The sequence below is a fragment of the Kogia breviceps genome, chromosome 8 (assembly GCF_026419965.1).
Source record: "Kogia breviceps isolate mKogBre1 chromosome 8, mKogBre1 haplotype 1, whole genome shotgun sequence".
Taxonomy (NCBI): Eukaryota; Metazoa; Chordata; class Mammalia; order Artiodactyla; family Physeteridae; genus Kogia; species Kogia breviceps.
In genome coordinates, this window is record NC_081317.1 from 40,039,510 (window position 1) to 40,056,026 (window position 16,517).

General features: G+C 42.7%; 1 protein-coding gene across 1 annotated transcript in view; it reads left to right on the plus strand.

Moving 5' to 3' along the window:
- Positions 1-16,517, plus strand: part of SLC28A3 (solute carrier family 28 member 3) — a 56,501-nt gene that overhangs the window by 18,202 nt on the left and 21,782 nt on the right. The window contains exons 2-5 of the mRNA XM_059072296.2: positions 7,594-7,692; positions 10,913-10,995; positions 14,165-14,256; positions 15,673-15,862. Coding sequence (XP_058928279.1) covers positions 7,594-7,692; positions 10,913-10,995; positions 14,165-14,256; positions 15,673-15,862 — 464 coding nt within the window. The remainder of the gene's footprint in view (positions 1-7,593; positions 7,693-10,912; positions 10,996-14,164; positions 14,257-15,672; positions 15,863-16,517) is intronic.

The following is a 16,517-nucleotide window of genomic DNA, read 5'->3' on the forward strand; positions in this document are numbered from 1 at the left end:
TGTAGTGGAGCATGGGCTCTAGGTGTGCGGGCTTCATTAGCTGTGGCATGCAGGCTCAGTAGATGTGGCTCGCAGGCTCTAGAGCGCAGGATCAGTAGTTGTGGCGCACGGGCTTAGTTGGTCCACGGCATGTGGGATCTTCCAGGACCAGGGCTCAAACCTGTGTCCCCTGCATTGGCAGGCAGATTCATAACCACTGCGCCACCAGGGAAGTCCCTGGTTTTTTTTTTTTTAACATCTTTATTGGAGTATAATTGCTTTACAATGGTGTGTTAGTTTCTGCTGTATAAAAAAGTCAATTAGCTATACTTAAACATATATCCTCATATCTCCTCCCTCTTGCATCTCCCTCCCACCCTCCCTATCCCACCCCTCTAGTTGGACACGAAGCACCAAGCTGATTTGCCCGTGCTATGTGGCTGCTTCCCACTAGCTATCTATTTTACATTTGGTAGTGTATACATATCCATGCCACTACATCTGCATCTTTATTCCTGTCCTGCCCCTAGGTTCTTCAGAACCATTCCTTTTTTTCTTTTTTTTTTTAGATTCCATAAACTCTATTTTTAAATATAAGGGATTCATCGTATCATTAACTTATTGAGCAAAAACTTACTTTGAATCTAATTTTCAGTGCTCAGAAACATCTGCCATTACTTTAAATGCATGAACAGAATGCTCACTAATGGATTGAGACAACCATATTACAGAAATATATGCCACATATTTGCCATCTATATTTTCTCAGAAGGGCTAAGGATTATTTGAACTGTTAAATTTTTGCATACCTCTACGACACCCCAACCCATTTCTCTCATTACTTAATCAAGGTGTTAAGCATGACTGTCACAACTGTTCTCCATTAAACCAGAAATATGATATTATTTGATATTTATCTTATATTTATAACTTGAATTTTACCACCTAAATATAATGTTCACATGCTGATTCCTACATTAAAATATTTTTTGTTAGGAATTTGTGTGTTAACCAACGTTTTAACATGGAAAGTTCCATTAGCCATATGAATTTTGGCATGTTTCAGAGAGATCAGTAAATAAAATATTACATGAATTTAAAAAAAAGAGGACAAATTGACTAAATGTCCCAGAGCAAGCAAGCAAGTAGCAAACTAAACCATAAAATTAACTTAAAAGTCAATGAGTACTTACTGTGTGTGGCACCAGACTGATCACACAGCCCCACTAGGTAGGTAAAGAAAGCTATGTCCCCATGTAATAGGGTATGAGGCCTCAAGAAAGTAAGGCTGGATTTGAACCCAGATATGACCATGGAAACCAAGATTTTTATCATAATGCAGCACCAATTCATATAGATAATTTACCAATATTCCAAGAAGCAGTCATCTAAGATTTATGTTAAGTCACTGCCTGCGATCTCTTTATATCGCATTTTGGAATTTTAAGTTATTATTTGAGGCGGTTGTTCTAGTCTAGTCCCATTCCATGTTCAGAGAAATGGATACAGAAAGGTTAGATCACTAGAAGAAGTTCAGAAAAGCAACACAAACTGGAGATGTATTACCAGCACCTTCACTTAGACATTTAAGGCTTAGAATATTAAAACATAAGGTAACCTTCTTAAAGAAATAGAGAAAGTAGTTCCATGCTAGTCCTGTACCACTTGTAGACACACAGTTTTATCTGTTATTTTAAGCTTGAGAGCCCTTTTTCCATTCATTCAAAAACAGTCATTGAGCACTTCTATGCCTGGCACTGTGCTGAGCACATAGTATTCAGCAGAGAATAGAGGACAAAGTATCTGCCTTCTCAGCTTACAGTCCAGGGGGTAAAATACAGATTTACACAGTCCCAAGTCCAAATGACATCACATTCCCATTTCTGTTGCTGGCCTTGGGACTTTGGCATCCATGGCAACATTTAAGGCATGCCTTGGTCTCAGAATGCACCACATTGATTGCTTCTGTTACTGAATTAAACACAAAGCCTCCATCTTGGGGTAGCCAAACCAAAGCCCCCTTGGCTCAGTCAGGGAGTTCTTTCCCATCTGGGCTCATGCTGCCAATAATGAAACTGAGTTTGGTGCAAGCCAGACGGGCTTTTATTCTATAGCCAGAGAATGGAGAAGGGGAACTCATGCTCTAAAGGCACCTTCTCCCCAGAGGGAGAGAGTAAGGGAATTCCAAGGGTTAGGAGGCAGACAGGTCATCAGGCTCTAGGAAAGGGTAGAGATGTCGAAGGGCAGCTGGGGCATATGCAGTCTTCCACACTGCTTTGCACATGGCATGAATTGTGCCTAGCAGGTTTCATCTATGCAGGCGCCTTCCTGTGGTCAAGTCAGAGCCAGCTCTGGGGGGTTGACCACTGCATATCTCTCAAAGCATGTATCTCTCACAGGACAGCTGCAAAGCATCTCTGCCAAACACCAGGTACTTTTGAAACAAACACAGAGATAGATCAGGCAAGTGTCCTTCAGCTCTCAGGAGACGGTATAGAAACACAGAGATAAATCAAGGCAAGAAAAGTGGTGACCCTTAGTCTACTTTGTCCACTATCTGGTTTTACTGTGGGCTTTTGTGGCCACCTGTTGATAAAACGCAACTAGCCTGCACGGCTAAAAACCAGTTTCTATGCCTGGGACCTGGGCTGCATAGCATGGATGACACTTCCAGGACGTTTGCATTAAAGGTGTACAAAGATGTGAAAATAGATACACACACACATACCTATGTAGAAAATTAAATAAACAACTTTTATCACCAATATAATCTGTGCTGGCAGTATAAAGCCTCCACCCAAGGTATATTATCCCCCTAGAACTCGCCATGAAATGCCAAGCCCTAGAACGAATTAAAGAGCTTCACAGTGACTTCTCGGGATCCTTGTCAACATCACTTTGCCAGCTGGGAAATGCCCATCTTTCATAAACCTATATGCTCCACGTCCAACCAAAGGTTAGGATCAAAGTCTACTTGGGTGAAGGCTTCCATTCTTGCCCCAGGTCTCAAAGCCCAGCTGTGCCCCCTCAGCAAAGTCAGTCACCCAGTCAGAACACACGGGGCCAGAGCAGCTTCTATAAGGAAGGTGGAAAGAAAGGCCCCCCTGGCTCAGTGATGCTGAGTCTCAGCAGAGAAACCGCGGCCGAGAAATGGAAGCCACATTGTTCAATCAGGGCCACAATGGGAGGGAGAGACCAAGTGAGTGGAGCAGGCACAGTTAGAAGAAGAAAGAATGTCAAACTCATCATGGAGACGTGACCTGCCCACAAATGCAGGAGTGCCCATTCGTGTTATTTAAAGGGCACAGTTGACTTAGAAACAGTCTATGGGGTCAGAAGTCCACCGTGCTGGCATGAGAAATGACCACCAGAACCTAAGTAGAGTTTAAAAGTGGCCACAAGCCTTTCTGGAATCTTCAATACCTCTGTCATTTCTACTCTTGTCTAGAGTCCAAATCAGGCTTTCTTAATTGGAAGGGAATTCAATCTGTAGGCAAACTACTATGTCTTTAGACATTCCCAAGGCCAAAGGGTCTTGGCCCAAGGGCCAAACTCTATGAGTACAATATGGCCTGCAGTTGGACAGTCTGAGTTCAGATTCCTTCTCATCTACTTCTGGTTGTGCAACCTGAGTCAAGTAATCTTCTCTTTGCCTTAGTTTCCTCATCTACAAAAAGAGGGATCCTGGTACCCACCTCACAGGACTCTTAGGATCAGATTTCTTTTTTCTTTTTTTTTGGCTGTGAGGGGTCTTCGTTGCTACATGTGGGCTTTCTCTAGTTGCAGCGAGCAGGGGCTACTCTTCGTTGTGGTGTGCGGGCTTCTCATTGCGGTGGCTTCTCTTGTTGCAGAGCACGGGCTCTAGGGTCGTGGGCTTTAGTAGTTGCAGCACTCAGGCCCTAGAGCACGTGGGCTTCAGCAGTTGTGGCATGTGGACTCAGTAGCTGCAGCGCACGGACTCTAGGGTGGGCGGGCTCAGTAGTTGTGGCGCACAGGCTTAGGTGCTCCACGGCATGTGGGATCTTCCCAGACCAGGGATCGAACCTGTGTCCCCTACATTGCCAGGCAGATTCTTAACCACTGTGCCACCAGGGAAGTCTGGGATCAAATACTGATACAAAACGTTGTAAAGGGTTTCATGATGTGTCTTGTACCTACTAAATATTATGTAAGTTTAGGTGCACATAAAAGCAAAAACCAAAAGTAGTAAGGGAGAAGTTTGTTTCCTGCAGGTAAGTCAGGAGGTGGTAGCACAGCTCAAGGTTTTCAGGGGCCCAAACCCCCTGCCCCCCAGTTCACCATTTTGACATCACCAGGATGGGGCTCGTGTGTTCATGTTCCAGCTGGAACCAGCCACACACCAGGCAGCAGGACAGAGGAGAAGATAGAAGGGACAAAGAGGACCTGCCAGCTGTCTCTTAAGGAGCGACCCCAAGCTGCCCCACTCAGGGCTCCACTTCTATTTACATTTCATTGGCCAGAACCTAGTTAAAAGGAAAGCCTAGAAACATAGCCTTCATTCTGGGTGGCTATGTGTTCAGCTAAAATTCTATAGAAGGGGACCCCCTCCACAAATAGATGGCGGGGCAGGGTGATTTCACTTTTCAGAACTTCTATGTTCTAGAAGTTATACGGTTTAGAAACTGAATGAAAGGAAGAAATTAATTTAAAAGGCCTCTGTCCACCTGTACCCCCTGGAACAGCCACTGTAGATCTATAGTTGCTCAAACAGCATGGAAATGCAAGATCAGAAACACAGGTAGGGGGCTTCCCTGGTGGCACAGTGGTTAAGAATCCGCCTGCCAGTGCAGGGAACACGGGTTCAAGCCCTGGTCCGGGAAGATCCCCCCACCCCCACGTGAACCCTCCCCCCACTTCCTCTTTCATTAACCTTAAAAAGGACAGCTCCACCCTCTTGTTCCACAAGGAAGTCTCTGGTTCTGCCACCAGGTGGCAGGAATAATCAGCACCAAGAAGCTGAAGCTCTTGGAACCAGAAAATGTCAGGATTCTGGAAGGGACCATGAGAACACCAAGTCAAAACTATGTTGTCTAGATGGGTGGACGGAGGGGTAGGAAGATATGACCTGCCCCGGGTCACATGTGTAATTAGGGACCTAAAGGACCAAGCCCCCTCCGTTACCTGTGTCCTGTTTTTCCACCAACTCTTGCTGGGTTTTATTTTTAACTTTTTATTAAGCAAATTTTCAGCACCCATGAAAGTAGGCATAGTAAAAGGAGTCCCTAAGTGCCCAACAGCCAGCTTCAGCAATTAGCAACACTTTGTCATCTTTCCACACTATATGTATTGTCCCTCACATACCGATATATTTTGTTTTGGGGGATTTTAAAAATTTATTTATTTACTTATTTATTTTTGGCTGCATTGGGTCTTCATTGCTGCGTACGGGCTTTCTCTAGTTGCTTAGAGCGGGGGCTACTCTTCGTTTCCATGCACGGGCTTTTCATTGCGGTGGCTTCTCTTGTTGCGGATCACGGGCTCTAGGCGCATGGACTTAAGTAGTTGTGGCTTGCAGGCTATAGAGCGCAGGCTCAGTAGTTGTGGCGCAAGGGCTTAGCTGCTCTGTGGTACGTGGGATCTTCCCTGGACCAGGGCTCGAACTCTTACCCCCTGCATTGGCAGGCCGATTCTTAACCACTGCACCACCAGGGAAACCCCATACCACTATATTTTGATACCAAGTATCCAGAGGTACTACACTGCACTAGATAATGCAACGTTAAAGTCACCTTGGTTCACTAATTCAACAAATAATCGCTAGTATCTGTTATGTGCAAGGAATTGGGCTAAAGTAAGGTATGAGCACTTGTAACACAATAAAGCAGTTTGGCCACAAAACTTTTGTGCATAAATCATGCGTGTGCAGGAAGTTAGACTTTATTCATGTTTATACACTCTTGTGTTTCAGTAAATGGAACATGTAATACAAGTTGGAATTGCATTTTTTTCCCTAGATCTGTGGAGCCAGCCAGAGATTTAAATTTAAAATCAAACTCATACACTTGTTCCTTTTTCAAACACATGGTCACAGCCAACAGGGCGAGCAGGGAACATGTCCTGAAAAGATACAGGCACCTACCTGACACTGTTTATCTATCTGTTGCCTTACTTGGAATGAAGTACCATATAATATGTCTAGTTGGGCTGAGATGGGAGAAAGATTGGACCCACCCAAAATAGGTAAAAGATAAATGAACCAGGTATTTGTCACATTTGGAAAAAGCAGTAGGGGGTCAGGATACCCATCCAAGAGAAAACCCTTCACAGTTTGTTAAAGTAAAATTTTAAAAAGTAAAAATAAAATTGGTCTCACAAAAGAAGCCACTTTTTCTTATGCTCATTACTACCAGAGAATGCTTTCAACTGAACAAAACACATTTTAACATCTCATAGATCCAACATCTAAGAGTAAAATTATCCAGCCCATGGTTTACTATATTTTGTTTTGTTTTATCATTTGAAAGTCTGTGTGATGTGTTGGAAAGGAGGTTGGAAACCAACATGCTTATCTCAGCTCTGCTTATTAGAAAGTTACATGGCCTAGACCCAGCAACTTTGTTCTGTTCTGTCTTCCTCAGGTTGGATCACACCGATCTTATCTATCATAACAACACAAACCAAAATCATCCATGTTTCAAATATAAACAATGACCTTCAGTACAACACATGCATTTTTCAGGTCATCACGGTACTGGCTGAACCATGCTTTATCTTTAAATCTTGTCAAATAAGGAACTGCTAATATTTTATAATTTTGCAGGATAGCAGAGAGAATATGGCAAGCTCAGGGCAGGAGAACTTATCTGGGTTTGGAGGAAGTCACGTAGCTCTCTTTGACTGGGTGTTCCTCCATGGTGCCTGCAAGGGAAGCAGAGTGAGATAAATGAGCAGGATGGTGCAGCCCTGAACCATGCCAAGGAGTGTACAACTGACTCCGCAGGCCAGGACACTCATTTTATTATGGAGGAAGAATAACAAAGAAGGAATATAGACAGACCTGGAGGAAAGAAAGATCAGAAGCAGAAAACTGATCAAGAACATGTTTACTCAAGTGAAATAATGCAAAACATTTAGGCATTTGTTAGTCTTGTACTTAAAGCATTCATATCTTTAAGGAAAAAATATAAGTGAAATATGTGATCCAAATTTTCAACTAAAACTTATTTTTGGTATCAGCCACCATATGTACTGTAAGATCATATTAGAAGACGGAAAGATTTAGGGATTTCCCTGGTGGTCTAGTGGTTAGGACTCCGTGTTTCTGTTGCAAGGGGCACAGGTTAAATCCCTGGTCAGGGAACTAAGATCTCACAAACCACGCGGCCAAAAAAAAAGAAAACAAAAGGATTTACATTTCTAGATTGAGATAATTTTCTTCTTCCTTATGTGGCTTCTACAGACAGTAAATTTTTAAAAATCATCTGTGTTTCTTTATGTGCCACGCTTCCCTGGTTCTTTCTTTAATCAGCTGACTCATCCAAACACCTCATCTTTGCCATCCCGTCCCTCAAAAGTCTTTGGGTATCATTCATTGAAAGAACATTTGTTTTGTTGCTCTGAAATGTTATTTTTGCAATCTGTATTTTGTCCTAGTATGATGACGACTGCTTTGAAAACCAGAACACATCAGGAAATGACGACTCACTAAGGAGTAGAGTTGTGCAAAACAGAGAGCAAGAAAATGGCAAACAGGTACGGCTGGAAAACAGTGAGTGAATCTATCACCATGTTAACTACTGTGCAACAGCTATGGGGACAGAAAGCATGGCACTCAGCTGGCACTCAGAGGAATGAGTTAAATGGTAATTTGAGTGTGTAAGGCAGAGTCATGAGGAAAACACACATGCCCAAACAAAGATTTTGTGTTTATACAACTGTGCTCAGAGTTCTCTGATGGGGAGAGTGCCCAGGCTTGCTCTGACACTTCACTATTACTATTACTATTAGATTCCAAACTCCATCCCAAGGCAGAAAGCACTGGCTTCAGCAGATAACATCTCAATTTTAAAGTAAATGAGGCAGAAAAGAGTAAGGTTCTAAGACATGGTTCTAAAACTGTGTGCATCACACCCTACGGTTCCTCAGCGACATCTAATTGTACACAGCAAGCGGAGGTACTCTGTGACAATGCCACATCTTATTTCTTTTATATATTGAATTCTGGGTAGGATCTCATTTTTTTGTTTGTTTGCCTGAAAATATCTTTATTATGTGTTCCCTTTTGATGGATATTTTCATTGAGTATAGATTTATTTTTAATTAAAAAAATTTTTAATGAAGTAGAGTTGGTGTACAATATTACATAAGTTACAGGTGTAAGGTTCTCATCTGAAGACGGCCTTCTGCTAAAAAGGGAGCAAACTGCCCATCTATATCACCTTTAAAAAAGTAATTTTGGGTGAATATTCTGGGGGGAGTTTGCTCATGATAAAAGAATAACTTATTTGAAATATTATTGCAGCAAAATTTGGAAGACAAAAAATGACCTAATGACCTGTAGTTCCAGCAACAACAACAAAAAAAAATCAGTGCCTAACATATTAGAATATAGCTCACTTTAATACGAGTACATATTCATCAATAGGTACATATCACATATATTAGGATCATGCTTTCATACTATTGGGTCATTGTCTATTTCATTTAATATATTGTAATAAGTGTTCATATCACTAAGTAGTCTTCAACCAAAAAAAGAGAAAACAATACTTCTTTTCACACAAAAACCTGCACATGGGTGCTTATAGCAGCTTGATTCATAATTGCCAAAACCTGGAAGCAACCAAGATGTCCTTCAGTAGGTGAATGGATAAATAAAGTGGTCCATCCAGACAATTAAATATTATTTAGCACTAAAAACAAATGAGCTATCAAGACATGAAAAGACATGAGGGAGCATTACATGTGTATTACTAAGTCACAGAAGCAATTCTTAAAAAGCTGCATACTATATGGTCCCAGCTATATGACGTTCTGGAAAAGGCAAACTGTGGAGACAGTAAAAAGATCACTGGCTGCCAAGATGGGAGGGAGGGTGAATAGGCACAGAAGAGTTTTAGGGCAGTGAAAACACTCTGTATGATACTATGACAGTTGATACACGTTATTAAATACTTGTCCAAACCCACAGAATATAGGACACCAAGAGTGAGCCCTAATGTAAACTACAGACTTTGTAGGTTCATCATTTGTAACAAACGTACCACTCTGGTGGGGAAGTCAATAATGGGGAAGGCTGCATGGGGTTGGGGGCGGGCGGAAAAGTATGGGAAATCTCTGTACCTTCCTCTCAATTTTGCTATGAACCTAAATAAAACTGCTCTTAAAAGTCTTTTTTTTTAATTGTTTCACCAAAAAAAGTCAAAAACAAAAAAATAGGTATTATTGTAAAGAGAAATATGAAGACTGAGGAGTAGCTACTAGATTTGGCAACAATGGTCCTTAGGTGACCTTGGCAGGTGACCTTAGCAGAAGCCATCTCAGTAGACATCTGGTCACAGTGGCTTGAAAAGTGAGCAGGATGTGAAGGAATGTCACCCAAAGTAAGGGCAATTCTTTCAAGTGGTTTGGCTATGAAGGGAAGGAGGGAGGGTAGATGTCCCATGGTTGTAGGGTCAAGGTTTTGTTGTTGTTTTGTTTTGTTTTAAAGATGAGAAAGGGTTAAAAACCAAAAAAGAAAACAATAGGAATGCTAGACATTCCATATAGTAGGTAACTTGGGACAATTTCACTCTAAGAAAATAATAATTATGATCATTTAAATCAAAAATTTACCAAACTTTGACTATTGGCCAAGCTTGGTGTTAGGTGGGAAAAAATGAGAAAGGCTTCTCTGTACTCCTGACCTTTGCAGCTACAGCTTGGACTCAGCTGGTCTCTATTACAATCATCCCATCACCTTCCTTGTACCTGAGGCCCAGCCCACAACAGGAAGGCAGCCTAGGTCAGGAGTACAGTGGGAGTTTGGACTATCAAAGGACTATATGATCTCTGAGGATCCTTTCAGCTCAGAGACATGCTAACAACTAATTTCTTTTTGGGGGGTGGTTGGGGGTGGGTTAAAGTAAAGAGAATTGAAGGTCTTATGGGATCTGACAAAAAGCTAGAGCTGAAATTTGGCATTATACCTCTTAGAGCATGTTCAAAACTGCTCCACATCTGCCAGCTTCCTCCCAACCTTCCCTTGCCTTTGCTTACAATAGCTGGACCAGTTTGAGACATTACTGCAAAATGATGAGACACAGGAAATCCTCTCCACCATCACAAGAATAGGATGGGTCATGGATATTTCGAAGCTAAACAGTACCTAAAAAGATTGTCCATAGAAGATAGGCCAGGTATATACTTCACTCAGTCAGTTACAGCAAGTGCTAGCTGAGTAAGGGAAATATTTCCCTTTAACCCAACTGATAGAAGAACCCTAGTTCCCAAGGGTAGTTTAACAGCTCTTGAAGATGCTGAGCTACTGTTCATATCTGCAGACCAAGCCTTGGGCTGCCAGCAAAATAAAACCAGCCTTAGTCTCAGTCCTTTGGAAAGTGGGGCTGGCAGAGTATTAAGGAAGATTTGTGCAGCCTCTGGTATTAACTTCATTTAGCACTTGCCTGAAAACAGAGCAGGAGTTGAATGTAGAGACAGGAACTAAAAGCAGAGATATTAGCCCTCTCCCTGAATAAATGGAGAAAATACCAATGGCTCCTTCTGAAGTAAAGGGAGAAATGTATGAACCTGGATTTTTTGTGACAAGGGGGAAAATGTCTGTGCATAGATAATTGGAGCCATCATCTTGCATAATAATTTAAAAGGAACTTTTGGAAAAATTACCTTGCCAAAATTCTGAGCAAAAGAGATCAGAGTCCATTGGGCTCAGGATTCTCATCATTCCATCTCTGTTCCAATGTTTGATTTTGAGGGTGAAGAGCAAGTCACCATTGAGCAGGATTCTCCAAGAAATGATGAAGATGAGGAGAATGGCCAAGAGACGCATCAAAAAGGGTACAGGTTTAAACCATAGAAATAACCACACTTACCTCCTAAACACAGTGGTTTTGCCACTTTTTTAATGCTTATCTAATTTTTAACATTAATTATGATTTATCATAGATGGTCACCACCAATCTGCCCTCCCTACTACCCACCCAACACCATTTTCAGAAAACTTAATGGAGCTCTAGAATAATTAATGTGGTAAATTCTAACTGCTAATGTCCTGGGAACCCAATATCCAGGACAATCTTCTAATTAAAGCTGTGAATTGCCAACTAATTTCTCCAGTCTATACAAAAGTAGCTAATTCATCTTCACAATGTTCAATCAATAAGCAAGTGATTTCTCAAAATCCAATTCACTTTAAATCCCAACAAACTTGCTCTTACCTTGTCATATCATAATGTTCCAAGTCCTTATCACCCATTAGCAGGAGAGACAAATTATTGTTTTTATTTTTTGGATCAGAAAAATGAAGCTCAGAGTAGTGACTTAGCCAAGGTTAGTGGAACAAAGCTAATTTAAATTTCAGCTTCTGATTCCCAGTCCAAGATTGTCTGTACTCTATCATAACACAAAAGTGTTTGTAAATTTTCTAAATTCCTATTTAAATTTGGTGTAAATTCCTAAGTCTCTGAGGGACTTTATTTTTATGTATAAGAAGATAGACTCGGTCAGAATTAGGATCAAGAACTCTTGTCACACGTACATCATCAAGAATATTTGCCACCTTGGAAATCTGAACTTAGTTTCATCCCTTGTTTTACTTTATGAATCTCTGATCCTGGGGGCTGAGAGCTTCTCTTGGGTGGTCAGAGGTACTCAGGTTTCATTCGTGTTAATGGATGGAAAACCACCAGGAGATTGGGAGTTGTTCAGCCTAGATAACCAAATGGCCAAAGCGACTATTTCTAGCTACAGTACTTCCTTTTATGAAGTGTCAAATTGCACTATACACATTCCTTGCAATTGAAAAAATCTGATAAATTCAACTTAAAGTAGATGGATGTGCCCTATTACATGCTGCCCTCCAATGCTGCTACTTTATAACACTATATCCACAGCTGAGGATAACGCATCAGCAGCCTTTCCTAAATTAGACCATGAAAAATTTAGTCTTTACTATACTTATATTCCCTCAATATGTTCTAGAACAGTGTTTCTAATTCTCAGTACACATATTCACACACATACATAAGACAAAATTTTCATGAAATAATGCCTGTCGTCACTATGTATGATACACTCTGAGATGGCCTATGCTTTTTTCTTTTTTTATTTTTTGCGGTACGCGGGCCTCTCACTGTTGTGGCCTCTCCCGTTGCGGAGCACAGGCTCCAGACACGCAGGCTCAGCGGCCATGGCTCACGGGCCTAGTCGCTCCGCAGCATGTGGGATCTTCCCGGGCTAGGGCACGAACCCGTGTCCCCTGCATCGGCAGGCGTACTCTCAACCACTGCGCAACCAGGGAAGCCCTGTCCTATGCTTTTGTTTAAGGATGATCATCATGCACTGTGTGACTGACTTCGCAACCCACTAATGGGTCCCAACCCACAGCTAAAAACTATTGTTCCAGAAAAGCAATATGCACTACCACTTCATTTAGCTAAGAATTTGACAAAGGCGTGTCACTCTTAATGTCCAAGGTGCTGGTGTTGGGCTCACAGACATCTATTCTCCACGAAGTTACAGTCAGTTAAGGCTTCATAACAAAATACAATCAAAGGAGACAGTAGGAATAAGTCGCAGAGGAATGCCTCTGTTTGACGAAATGCAAGAAGGCTTTGTAGAAGCAAAGGGCTTGAGCTGTGCCCTGAAACGTGACGGGGGCTGAGATTTGGACACAGGGGCATGACTGCTGTAAGGAAGGGAACTGGAGGTGTTCACCAAGGGGATGGGAGCTCCCAGAGGGGGGCTGAGCCCTTTGAGATCCTGGGGATTGAGAATCTTCTATATAGGAGAAGGGGTTGTTTTAGAAATCCTGTCCAGTGGCCTGGAAGTGGTCATGATTAAATGTGTGAGTAAATTCCTTCCATTTGGCCTCAAGTGGGAGAATGAAGGCACATTGAGCAAAGAGACATGTGCAGGGAAGCCAGGTTTCAGAGCAAGTGGAGCGCCTGGTGGGGGAGCAACCAGGAGCACCCAGGAGAACGAAGGACAGTTGCTATGGGTACAGGCCTGAGGCCTCTCCAGACTCCCTCACTGGCGGACAACATCCTCCCCAGAAGAAGTGATCAGATGCGCACATGGCTCACACACCACACACTGCACTGTAACAAAGCTCTGGGCAGAAACAGACACCAACAATTCCAGAACGTTCTGAAAAAGCTATATGACAACCCATTGGTTAACGGCCCTCAAACCCACGAAATTCTACTTTACATGTAAGCATCCTGTGAAGTCTGTCAGCCTCCCGCTAAACAGGGTGGTGACTGAGGACAGGGAATCTCCAGCTTGCTCACACTTTGGGAACCAGAAGGGAGAACCAGAAGAGATGAGAGTTCATTGGATTTTTTGGGGGGGGCTGTGTTGGGTCTTCGATGCTGCGCATGGGCTTTCTCTAGTTGCGGCGAGCGGGGGCTACTCTTCGTTGCGGTGGCTTCTCTTGTTGCGGAGCGTGGGCTCTAGGAGCGAGGGCTTCAGTAGTTGTGGCACGTGGGCTCAGTAGTTGTGGCTCACGGACTTAGTTGCTCCGAAGCATGTGGGATCTTCCCGGACTAGGGCTCGAACCTGTGTCCCCTGCATTGGCAGGCGGATTCTTAACCACTGAGCCACCAAGGAAGTCCCCATTGGATTTTTTTTTATTAAGTCAACATTTACATGAGAGCTTACAAGCTAGTGGAGGCCCTCCTAGCACAGTGAGAAACACTCTCGTCCTATGGTTTATTCTCAGCTTTTGGTTAGTTATCCTGTCCCCTGCTTTATTTCCAGGAGCATGTTTTCTGCATCTCTGTAATTCCTCAGGGCTTTGGCACATCCATTCAGCAAAGGTTAGCAAGCCATGGCTGATTTTAGTCTAAAATGAAATGAGCTTCTTATTTCTATTTTGTCGGACACATACTTCATGAACGTGTTTGCCTGCTTGATTTACAAAGCCTTATCTAGCTTTAGCGTGCCAGGTTATGTCGTGTATGTGGTGTTTACCTCTGTCTGCCTTCTTGCTTTTGTGTTGTTACAGGTGCCTGGAAAGGAAGTATGGTACAGTTTATGACTTTTGTAGGGAACACCAAACAATCCTTAAGTCCATGACCTGGGGCATTTTAATAGCAGGTAAATAACAAAAGGGGATGGAATACCAATGTGTCTTTTTCAGGATCCCTCAAATATTAGTTTTCTGTAGAAAACAAATAAATCTTTCCCTTCCCCTTGACTTCCCTGAATCATCCAGAGAGGAGAGAATTTAACCAGGATGCCCCTGAGTGGTGGGTCTCAACTTGAGAAGCCCATGTAGATAGCTTCCCTGTCCTGTTTATGCAGCCAGCAGCTAATTTTTTAGGTCACCTACTCTCATTTTGTTATTGTGGTATGGATTTGAGGGTTGGATATTGCAAATTCAGGTAACTGGAAAACACGGTGAAATCACAAGGCAGAAACCTAATTGAAGGGGTGATATAAGTAATCAATCAATGCTTTATATGAACACAACACAAGATGGAGCCTAGGGTCATGTAGCCCACTCCTCTTACCTGAAAGCAGGACCAGACTGTCTTCACAGATGAGCAGGTGCCCTGTTTTGACTCCCTCCAAACAAAGGGTTCCAGGGCCCATTTCAAAGAACACTCCTGTCTATAAAATGTGAACCCTCCCACCCAAGCCCACAGACATTTATGCAAGACTGCTGCCCCCGCTGGAGGTCCATGGTTTCCTGGTGCTCACACAGCTAGAACAGGGAGTAAGCAGGATTGAAAGCTTTCTTTGTACTGGCTCAGAGAGTATTTTGCAGACCATACTCAAAACCACACAGCTATGCCATTGTAGTACAAAGTAGACAGATGGTGTGGCTGCGTGCCAGGGCGACTTTATTTGTAGAATAAAAATACAAATATACAAATACAACTGTCCTTGCCACCTACAAAAACAAGTGGTAGGCCAAACTTAACTTGGAAACAAAGACTTGTTTGCTGACCTTTAATGGAAAACCATGTTGTTCTTACCCTAGAATATCATCTTCAAAAGCCATCACCTTGGTCATCGCCCCACCTCTTTCCTTTAGAGATTCTGTGGTACTTAGGGATTGTTGTTGTGACACTCAGAGATTTTTCTACTCAAGCTTAGGCAAATCTGGGCTACAAACTAGAAGACTCAATACCTTTTTGCCAGTAGTTGCTTTAGTGGCTGGCCTTTCTCTGACTGAAGCTCACCTGCTAAGTGTGAATATCAGAAAAAGTAGTACTAAGCAAGAGTCCCAATGATCAAGCAACAAGATTCAAGAATTAAGAAGGTTCTTTGAGCAAAAAGACCTAACACCCTGTCCTCCTAGCATTCTTGGTGAGACTGTTTAAATTTTTTTTAAAAACCCAAAATATAGTCCTTATAATCAGAGGTGCCTATAGCTATATCAAGAGCACCCCTGTGAACGCAGGGTGTTTTCCTGATTGAACCTGCCTTTGGCTGAGCCAGATAAATGCTGGAGGCTAGCCTCCAGCTGATTTGGTGATGTTCACTGTCTGCACTTGCTTCCAACAGGTTACCTGGCTCTGGTGATTGCGGCCTGTGTGCTGAACTTTCACAGAGCCCTTCCTCTTTTCGTGATCACGGTGGTTGCCATCTTCTTTGTGATCTGGGATCAGTTCATGGCCAAATATGACTCTCAAATCGCTCAGTTCCTCTCTCCTGGCCAAAGGCTTCTGGACAGCCACTGGTTCTGGCTGAAGTGGTAAATGCACTTAGTTCTCTTACTGAGGTTGAGAGTGATGTTAGTCTTTTCCAACACTGTTCCATAGATTTGTTCTGAAATTGCTTCCTCATTTATGGGATATTGAAGCTAGAAACAACCTTGGGAATAATCTGTTTACAAATGCCTTCATATTACAAGCAGGACATCAAGGCCTAGATAAGGCAAGATGTGCTCAAATGTCCCTACAAACTGTCTTAATTTCAAGTGCCACTAAATGATAAAATGTTGTCCAAAAGTTGGGACAGTTCTGACTTAGACAGGTGGCTTTCTGCTCTGGGCACAAATCTGGACTCTGTGGGAGGAAAGGTCTGTGAATTAGTAAAGCCAACTCTCTCTTATAGGACCCTCTGTCCTGCAAGTGACTATTCAGGGCTTTTCTTTCAGCCTCTCTCTGTGGGACCTCCTCTCTCTCCAGGTGGCCCTACAGGGTAGGGCCCAGAACCCATTCTCCCCAGTGTGGCCCACATGGAATCTACCAGGAAAGTTCACACATTCTTTGCCTAATAAACCAGGGTTGTACAATCCCAACAGAGCAACCCTCCCTGGCTCTGCCATCCACTGATTCAGTGCTATAGTATGCCCACTAGATTCCCCAAAGAATCAGAACCCAGGCTAAAGCCTGACTTAACTCTCT